Source organism: Salvia splendens, chromosome 21, assembly GCF_004379255.2.
Source record: "Salvia splendens isolate huo1 chromosome 21, SspV2, whole genome shotgun sequence".
NCBI lineage: Eukaryota > Viridiplantae > Streptophyta > Magnoliopsida > Lamiales > Lamiaceae > Salvia > Salvia splendens.
The window spans coordinates 10,262,411-10,272,537 of record NC_056052.1 but is presented as its reverse complement, the minus strand read 5'-3'; the positions used below and the strand labels follow the sequence as shown (position 1 = coordinate 10,272,537).

The window sequence follows — 10,127 nt, the reverse complement described above, 5'->3', positions numbered from 1 at the left end:
TTATTTATTTTTTCTTTATCATCATATTGACACAATGTGCACACACATACACACTTGCATATTATTTTAACATAGTAGCTAACACACGTATAAGCACAAAATAAAAAAAAAGCATCAAACAATTTTGCTCTAATATTTTCTAATTTGATTTCAAGTCTCTAAAACTACTAATTTAACCAAAAAATCAAATACGATCACTTAAACCTTATTTGTCTTGCTAAGGCGCATCCTCGGTTTAACTAGGACAACCTCTAAAACATTTAGAAATCAAACTCATTAGTTTAAAACGGTTACAAATAATGAATTGATAAATAAAAAATTCCAAAATCCTTTTTGAAAATTCCAAACATATAATATTATTTATTATTATTATTATTATTATTATTATTATTATTATTATTATTATTATTATTATTATTATTATTATTATTATTATTATTATTATTATTATTATTATTATTATTATTTTATAAAAAGATACAGGGTATTGCAGAAACGAACTCTCGATCATGTAACTCAAGTATAGAATGTAGCAAACTGTTCTTAGATGAAGCTTTAGGTGTATTTTAGTATTTATAGTCTTCAAGTCGTGCTCCTCAATATGGTAGATCTTCTATCCTAGTAAGGCAGAGAAATTAGGTAAAATTACACCCCAATTTTAGTGATCGTTGCTGCCAATGTTCTGTCTTCTCGGTGCAACTTTCAGCTGATCGATGCGCACGTACCAGTAGCGTTGGGCGTGTTCTTCGTTTAGAAAGAATTTCTGAGATGGACCGCTGTAACTCTAGCGGTCGATGGGCTCCGTTGATCGCTGACTGAGGCCAAACGGTCCGCTGGTCGGCTTAAGTGCTCCATCGAATTCGACTTTTTGCTAGGAGTATCTTTTTAGGCTCAATTATACACATTTGTCACAAAACGCGTCAAAATACTAAAATAGACCAAATATATAAATAATGGACATGTAGTGCAACTTTTACACTCAAAACAGACCAAATAATGTCCTTACAGCAGTGCAAAATCTGAGCTTATCACCTACCCCCACTAGCTATATTTTCTGGGTCCATCATTGGGTACAAAAACATGAAGTTCATTATTAGATAATTCGGAATTCATTTTTGTTGCGTTTATTTCATTTTAGAAAGCAATAACTAAAATATCTAATAGTGAACTCCGTAATTTTAAAATCTAGATTTTCTAAAAGAATTAAAATTATTAAAAATGAACTTTCATGTTATTTAAAAATATCCTGAGATGAACTAAAACGTACTAAAAATAAATGTTCGAGGAGTTTTATGCTTCAAATGAGTTCGACTTTGATCATAATCCACTAATTAAGATTTGTATAAGCAACAATAATTAATAATTTAATTCTTTATTTTTAATTACTGTAGTTGACAATCTTCTGCCCCGTAACTCTCATTAAATTATAACGAAGAAATATCTGCCTAGATGGCAAACTTTTCTATACTATTTTGTACGACGAACTAATGAACTCATACAACAATTTACTACTACGATTTAGATGTAAAATTAGTACTAATTTCATGTATTTGACTTATGAATAAGTCATTTTTTCTTGAATTATATACATTTTACATACAATAATAAATGATTTAGATGGAAAAACTGGAAGTTATGAATAAGACATCTTTGTTTCTTGAATTATAGTCATAAAAAATCAGACCTAATAATGTGTACTCCCTCCGTTTAGTGGATGCATTTCTTTTCGGCGCGCAATTTAAGATACATTGTGCTAAGTGAGTGAAGTAAAGAAAAAATAAAGTAAGAAATAAAAAAATAGAAAGATGAAGAGAGAGTAAAATAAGAGAGAAGAAGTGTGTTGTTTTTTGCTAGAAAAGAAATGACTCAACTATAATAGAATGTACCAAAATAGCAAAATGACTTAACTATTGTGGAACAGAGGGAGTAGTATTTATACCCGTCCCACAAGAATATGCAACTTTCCCTTTTAATCTGTCCCACAAGAATATTGAATTTCTAATTTTGGAAACTCTTTTTTCTCTAATGAGGTGTGACTCATTCTTCACTGCTAACAATATTTTAGTTACTTTTTTACTTTACCTCTCTCTTATTTTGTAGTATTAAAACATGTGCCGAGTTTAAAGTGCATATTCTTTTAGAATGGAGGGAGTATAATTTTTTTTGAAGCCAATTTGTAAAAAAGAAAGCAATGAAAACGGTGAAAGGAAAAACATAAAAAAAGTTATAAAATAAAAAGCTATTACTCTCTCTGTCCCACAATAAGAGTCCTATTTGACTTGGACACAAGTTTTAAGAAATGCAAAGAAAAGTGAGTTGAATAAGTTAGTGGAATGTGAGTCTCACTTATATATATTAGTTTTATAATAAAATGTAAGTGAAATAAATTAGTAGAATTTGAGACCTACTTATCATTTATGATAAAAGGAAAATAGAACTCTTATTTTGGATGGACAGAAATAACAAAATATAACTCTTATTGTAGGATGGAGAGAATATTGCAAAAGTCAGCTTTTTCTATTTTTACAAAAATTGGTTGCAGTATATTAGTACAAAGTGTAAAATAGCCTTACGTCTTTCGGAGCGTTTTGTTCCAAAATAGTACTCCCCCCATTCGCTATTAGTGGTCACTAGTTTCTTTTTGGTCCATCAGCTAATACTTGTCACATTTACTTTTTAGTACATTTAGTAATGGACCTCACAGTCCATTAACGCATCACACTCACACTTTACTATGAATCTACTCCTATTCACGAAATGTTGTCCGCGTTTGACTGGGTACGAATTTTAAGAAATGTGAAGAAAAGTGAGTGGAAAAAGCTAATGAAATGTGAGTTCCGCACTTGTATATTAGTTTTATAATCAAATGTGAGTTTAATGAATTAGTGAAAAGTGAGCTTCATTTACCAAAAATGGAAAAAAATGCAAAGTGGACAATATTTAATGGACGGAAGAAGTAAAATAAAATTAAAACATTTCAAATGTGATTACACCCATAATTTAGGGACCACCAATAATATTTTTTTTTCGGAACTAGATGGATGAAATCTCATGAACTTATGGACTAATTATGTATAGTTGAATGTAAAAATTAGATAGTACATTTGTTATATGATATTGCGGACCCTATTACATGTTGTCTGGAAATCGTCATTTTTAAGACAACGTGCTACTTTTTTTTAATTTAGTTACGTATAATCTATTAATGACGTAAAGTAATATTTTAAAACTTTTTTTAAATTTAGTTATGTTTAATACTCTATATTAATAACACATATAAAGCATTATTTCAAAATTAGACTGGATCGACTGGTTGAAATGGTATGGCTGCGAGCCAATATTTTGTCCGGGGATTGAACAAATTATATGTACAGTTGGACTGTCGTGAACTGAATAAACTGATCGGTTCAAATCTGAATCCACATGTGTTAAACCTATTTCTGATTTTCGATTTTTAATTAATTTGAAATAAATTATAAATAATGATCTTAAAATTATTTCAAAATTTTGATTTAGAATGATTAGAATAATTTGTTTAGGTTCTATTTAGTAATTAACACTCCCTCTCTCCATCATTAATCGATATTCTACGCAAAATGTTTCAAGTCAATGTAATTCAATTAACGATGATATAAACCCACAAATTATAATTCTACTCCTTTGACTTCTTCTATATCTATTCGTATCTTGTGCCAAACTCAGTCTATAAATACGAATAATATAGCGATACCATGCATCACACAAAAAATAGATAGTGATAAATTTTTTAAAGTACTCGTTCATATCATGGTTTCTAAGGTTCTTCACCCCATCTTCATCTTTCTCATTTTCATCTAAGTGAGTGAAATAAAGAAAAAATAAAGTAAGAAATAAAAAAATAGAGAGATGAAGAGAGAGTAAAATAAGAGAGAAGAAGTGTGTTGTTTTTTGCTAGAAAAGAAATGACTCAACTATAATATAATGTACCAAAATAGCAAAATGACTTAACTATTGTGGAATAGAGGGAGTAGTATTTATATCCGTCCCACAAGAATATGCAACCTTCCTTTTTAATCCGTCCCACAAGAATATTGAATTTCTAATTTTGGAAACTCTTTTTTCTCTAATCGACTTATCAATCCTGTTTTTTTAAGTTCTATAGTCATAATTCTTCGTAACTGATAATTGAAATTTTCCTCGTACAATAAATGAAATGAAATGAAATAAAAACTGAAATTTTAGTTATCGATTAACAGTTTATCGAACTTAATAAGATAGGCCACCAATTAGTGGATAATCAACTTATCAAATCCTCAGTCTTCAATACATGCAGGCTCCGTTTGGTACACAAAATTGGAATTGAATTAAAATTGGAATTCTTTTAAATTGAATTATTTGTTTATGCAAGTCTTCCGCTGTGCAAGGGGCGCCAAACCCCAACAAAGCAGCCGACGATTCTTTGGAGAATCAAATCGGTAATTCTAAAATGTAGGAATTCATGAATTAGGGTTTTATTTCCTTGAGCATGAATTATGTGAGTTATTGTATGCAATTGATTGTATAACATGTGATTAATTGCTCTCATAATCTATAAAAATATATCATATATCTGATTTATTTGTTTTATGCAAGTCTTCCGCTGTACATGGGCCACCAAACCCCAACAGTTGGGCATTGAGATGGTAAAAACTAGGGATGTCAATCGGGCCAATCCGTTTGGATTTTCGGCCCATTCGGGTATGGGTTATTCAGGTTATGATTTTTTTAGGTTATAAAAGTTCAACCCTAATAACCCTTCGGGTTTCAGGCTTACCCATCGCGTTATTCGGGCGGGCCAATGCGTATTTTAGTTTTTTAAATATTTTTGAAAAAATAATCCGTATTTTTAATTTTCTTTAATTATATACTTATTTTTAATTAGTCATGCAACAATGAAATGCGTATTTTTATTTTCTTTAATTTTTAAAAAAAAGATTATGTTTTTCTAAAATAACATATTCATTACATATTTACGTAATTATTTACAAAATATCTATCAATAGTATGTTTATGTTTATGTATTTAAAACATAAATCAATACTTTGTTTTAAAATTCAAACATAAATCAAATCTTAGAAAACCGAATAAAATTTTCATAACGTGAGAGGTGGAGCGTAGATGTAACAAAAATATTTTGAATTGTTGAAGAGTGAATTATTAAGATGATAGCTAATGGGATTAACTCTAAAGTTTCTTGAATAATGATTGGTCAAATTTAATTTATTCTAGCTGTAAAAAAGTCAAATACTAATTTATTATCTTCAAAGTACACATAATTCAATGACGAAGCGGCGCCAAAACACTTTGCACTATTATATTAGAAATATACTAAAGAAAGCTTTTATATATGAGTATTTATGAATCAATGAACAACATAATGATTTTTTTCGTGATCTTATATAGTCGGTTGACGTATTTGGATTTTGCATGGTATTAGAGAGTTGTCTTGGATGAATTTGGTTATATTTCTATATTTTGGTATGTTTATATGTTTGTTGAGAATTAATAGAAAATGCATTAGAAAAATGTACACAAAATATGTGGATGTGCACAACCTTGAAGTCCGATAAGGCCCTAATGCATATCACTCTCTTCGTCTTCGAAAGAGCTTCGTGTGGGTATCTTGTACACCTCAATCAGAGCTTTGTAGAAAAAAATATGCCCATTACAAAGACTGTGCGCAGTCCAAAAACCCTCAACCCGATGGGCTGACCCGACAACCCGAACGGGTCAGCCCGCCTAACCGACAACCCGAACGTCTTGATTTTAAATCTGGGCTGCAAAATTGCGACCCTAACCCTGTATTTTTATCGTGTTATTCGGGCCAGCCCGCGGGTTCCGGGTTATATTGACATCCCTAGTAAAAACCATGTGCATTCGAGGTGAATACCAACAGAAAAAGATACACATTGTCATTGTTAAAATGGTTGAATTCTCATCTTAGCCAAAGCAGCTGATAAAATGAAGTGACCATTGGGAATGAGATCGTAGTGAAATGGATAGAGTCATTAGAAGCACTTGGGAGTTGGTTCTACGGTTATTAGGAGCAGTGAAAAAGCTCGAGTCTTCTCTTTGTGTTCTCCTTTGTCTGCTGTATCGTTGTGAATTGCTCAAGTTAGATTGTTGAACTGATCCAGCTAGCCAAGAGTATGTCCTCTTATATGCGGATATCGGTGAGTGGATCCAGTGGAAAGTCAACTGATTAACTCGACTTAATCCAGCTTCAGTGCGCAAACGGAGAGACTAAAAAAAAGCGTTTCAAAACCTTAACCCACAATACTATTAACCAGGGACGGATCTATATTAGACTCACAAGGGGCAAATGCCCCACGTAAAAAAAAAATCATTTATACTATTTTGATCATAATTTGAAATTTTTGGAAATATCCCTTATATTTGCCCCTTCTCTAATCCTTAAAATATCTTCATGTGTATTTTTGCCCCATCTATATAGAATTTCTGGTTCCGTCCCTGCTATTAACTAGTATAGGGAGGTAAGGATCGATCCCACAGAGACGATGTGTTTTACATTTGTTGCGGTCACGAATGGGAATGGCCGCAGCCACGCTTTACGGGGTGGGTAAAGTTAAACTACTTGACTTGAGAGACTAAACTAACCAAACCGGATCCACTTACTAAACGAGACTAAAATTTACTTGATCAACTCATACTAATATTTCCTGAAATAGCCAAACAGAATAAAACGAACGACAGCCAGTCACCTGCAAAACATACGATAAGGTAAAACTTTTCTAACAACTTCATCTTCTTCACAAAATCAACATGAAAAAACAGAGCATATTCAGATCTGAACCTTTTCGAATAACAAAACTATCATAACAACTCGTAAACTTAAATCTACTCCTAAAAAGTAAATTGGTCCAGAGCCTTTGTCCTAGCGGCAATGAGCTTAGACATTCTTGTAAGAGGTGCTGAGTTCGAGCCCTCTTGACATCAATTGTAATTTTCTCCTTTCTATAGGAGTTTATTATAAAAAAAAGTAAATTGCACCTACGTAAATAAGAAACTAAACCATGATCATGCAGAAATCACAAATTAACTCTCAGATCTAAACACACTTAAAAACTTCATCCATAATTTTCTTCGAAATCACGCAGAAATCAAAAGTAAAACTCAGATCCAGTAGATTAAACAATCAAAACACTCAGCTTAAACATGAAATGTCACGCCCGCACTACCTAAGGATAGTATAGTATGGAAATTCGTGACTAAAGGGAAGGGTTAAGAGAAGTGGGGATGAGAAATAGGGATGAGCAATAACAAGTACAGATTCAACCGGGAGATTATCAAAATATCATGTATACATCCTGGAATACTTGAGTAGGAGTAATATAGGATCAAAAGATAGCGTTATGATACAAAATAGGATTAGTAGTTATAGCTTTCACAGCAGAAGTAAACAACACAGTTTCATGTATAGAGACATAAACCTCGGAGGTCTTACTAGATCAAACTCAAAAGAACTTTCTCTCAACACCCTTGCTTCACTGTTTTGCAGCTCAACCTACACATTTAGAAATACATACAGAGCTGAGTACAGGAGTACTCAGTGAACACAATGCCGAAAGATACAATTATACATTTGAAAATATTGTCACGTCATTACAGCAACACTCATGGATTTTTTTACTTAAAAGGCCCGAGCTTGCTAAAATTCTATGTTCAACCGCGGTCTAAGTTCCTTTACCATATCTTAACATTTGTGTACCGGGAAGGTGGCCACCTTCCACGACGGTCACATGACCGGCCAACGGCTCACGGTCCATTTGTGTACACTAGTCCAAGCAAGGTTTGCGGCCTTACTTGAACCCGAATTCGATTATAACATATTTGACATAACCAAGGCAGATAGGCATAAATCATTTATGACGGGACAATAATATTGACGAGCATAAATTTGGATTTTCAACATAACTTATCTCGAAATTACTTTGCAATTTTTATCCACATTAATATGTAGGATGGAAAGCTCACCTTATTTACTTTCCAACTATTAGGAAAAGATCCTTCGTTTTCCGTCGTTACTTTCTTCGTAAATCTCCCTTCTTTGTGTTGCTTTTTGTTTCACTTCAAAACCCGACGTATGTTTTAGTGTAGGTGTGAATTTTATGAAGTGGTGTAATCTCTTTTTTTTTTAAAACATCAAAGAGGTGTAACAGAAGATCATATATATATAAGTGTTCATTGGTAACTTTATGTACAATTCATGACACGTACTATTTACTAACCAAGCCTACTTTCTTAGCTTTGATTAGTCAACAAAATGACTAATATAACCTACTTTTGACTCATCAAAGCTATACTTGGAATAAATTAATATTCTTTTATTAATTAGTTTATTTATATTTATTATATATTTTTTTAAAAGTTGGGAAAAAGAGGGACATATACATATTTAGCCGTCACTTCTTACATTTATAATATCAAAAGTTCGGGTCGTCACATCCTCTCCTCCTTCAAAAAAAATTTCGTCCCGAAATTTGTTGTTTCTTACATAAACATTTCTGTGTATTGTTCTCTCATTTTCTCCTCTAACTCCCATGTTGCCTCTTCTTGTCCATGGTGATTCCACAAAACTTTCACTGCTGATATTGACTTATTCCGTAACTGTTGTATCTTTTGATCAAGGATAGCTATAAGTTTCTCTTCATAGTTTAAATCTGGTGTTAGACTAACCTCTTCATAGTGGATTATGTGCTTCGGGTCATAAACATATTTCCGGAGTTGAGATACATGAAACACGTTGTGTACATTCTCAAGGCTTGGTGGTAATGCCAAACGATATGCCACCGGACCTACTTCGTCAAGAATCTCGTAAGGCCCGATGAAACGTGGCTTCAATTTTCCTTTGATTCCAAACCTAGTAATCCCTTTAGAAGGAGATACCTTCAAAAACACCTTATCTCCGATGTTAAACTTCAACTTCGTCCGACGTGCATCGACATAAGACTTTTTCCGATCTTGTGCCTCCTTGATTCTCAATCGAATTTGTTTCTGAATCGTTCTAGGGCCTGAATCGTTCTTTCTAACTGTCCATCCGTTTGTGGATGAAATGCTGTGCTAAAATTTAGTATTAAGCCCAGTTTCTTCTGCAAGCTTTTCCAAACCTTTGAGGTGAGTTTCGGATCTCGATCCGATGTGATTGTTATCGGGATTCCATGCAGGCGTATGATCTCTTGGACATACAACTGAGCTAACTTCTCTGACCCATAAGTGATGTGAATGGGAATGAAATGAGCACACTTGGTAAGGCGGTCAACGATAACCCAGATAGTGGTATGTCCTTGTTTGGTTTTAGGCAGACCTATTATAAAGTCCATTGTTATATGATCCCATTTCCACTCAGGGATTTCTAAAGGTTGCAATTTCCCATAAGGTCGTTGGTGCAATGCCTTAACTTGCTGGCATGCTAGGCATCTTTCCACGACCATGGTAACGCTTCTTTTCGTACCATCCCACCAAAATTTCTTTTTTCAAGTCTTGATACATCTTGGTGCTCCCTGGATGGGCAGTATACGGTGTGTCATGAGCTTCACTCAAAATCTTATTTATGAGCTCGTCATTATTTGGCACACAGATTCTTCCATCGAAGGTGAGAGCATTGTCTGTTTCTTCTTTAAAAATTTTTTCATCACCAGATCGTACTTTTGCTCGAATCTTTTCCATGATGTCATCTTGTCTTTGTGCATTTATAATTTGAGTTCTCAAATCTGGTTCCATCACTAAGGTGGAAATCCTTGCTTCCACTGTTTCAGGTGGTTGTACTACTTCCAGCCCCATTTTGTCAAATTCTCACCATAGTTCTTCTTCTTAAGTGATCACCACTGCCAATTGATGAGATTTTCGACTAAGAGCATCGGCTACCACATTAGCCTTGCCTGGGTGGTAGTTTATGCCACAATCGTAATCTTTCACTAATTCAAGCCATCTTCTCTGTCGCATATTCAATTCCTTTTGTTCAAAGAAGTATTTGAGACTTTTATGATCAGTGAAAATCTCACATCGAACTCCATAAAGGTGGTACCTCCATATTTTCAGAGCATGTACTACCGCGGCTAATTCCAAATCATGCGTTGGGTAATTCATAT

General features: G+C 33.4%; 1 protein-coding gene across 1 annotated transcript; it reads right to left on the bottom strand.

Annotated features, from left to right (window-relative positions):
- Positions 1-8,529: 8,529 nt before the first annotated feature.
- On the bottom strand, positions 8,530-9,819 carry LOC121784216. Its single transcript, XM_042182379.1, has 2 exons — positions 9,527-9,819; positions 8,530-9,094 (listed from the first exon to the last, which is right to left on the bottom strand). Exons 1-2 carry the CDS (start codon positions 9,817-9,819, stop codon positions 8,530-8,532), a joined length of 858 nt encoding a protein of 285 aa, XP_042038313.1.
- Positions 9,820-10,127: the final 308 nt, after the last annotated feature.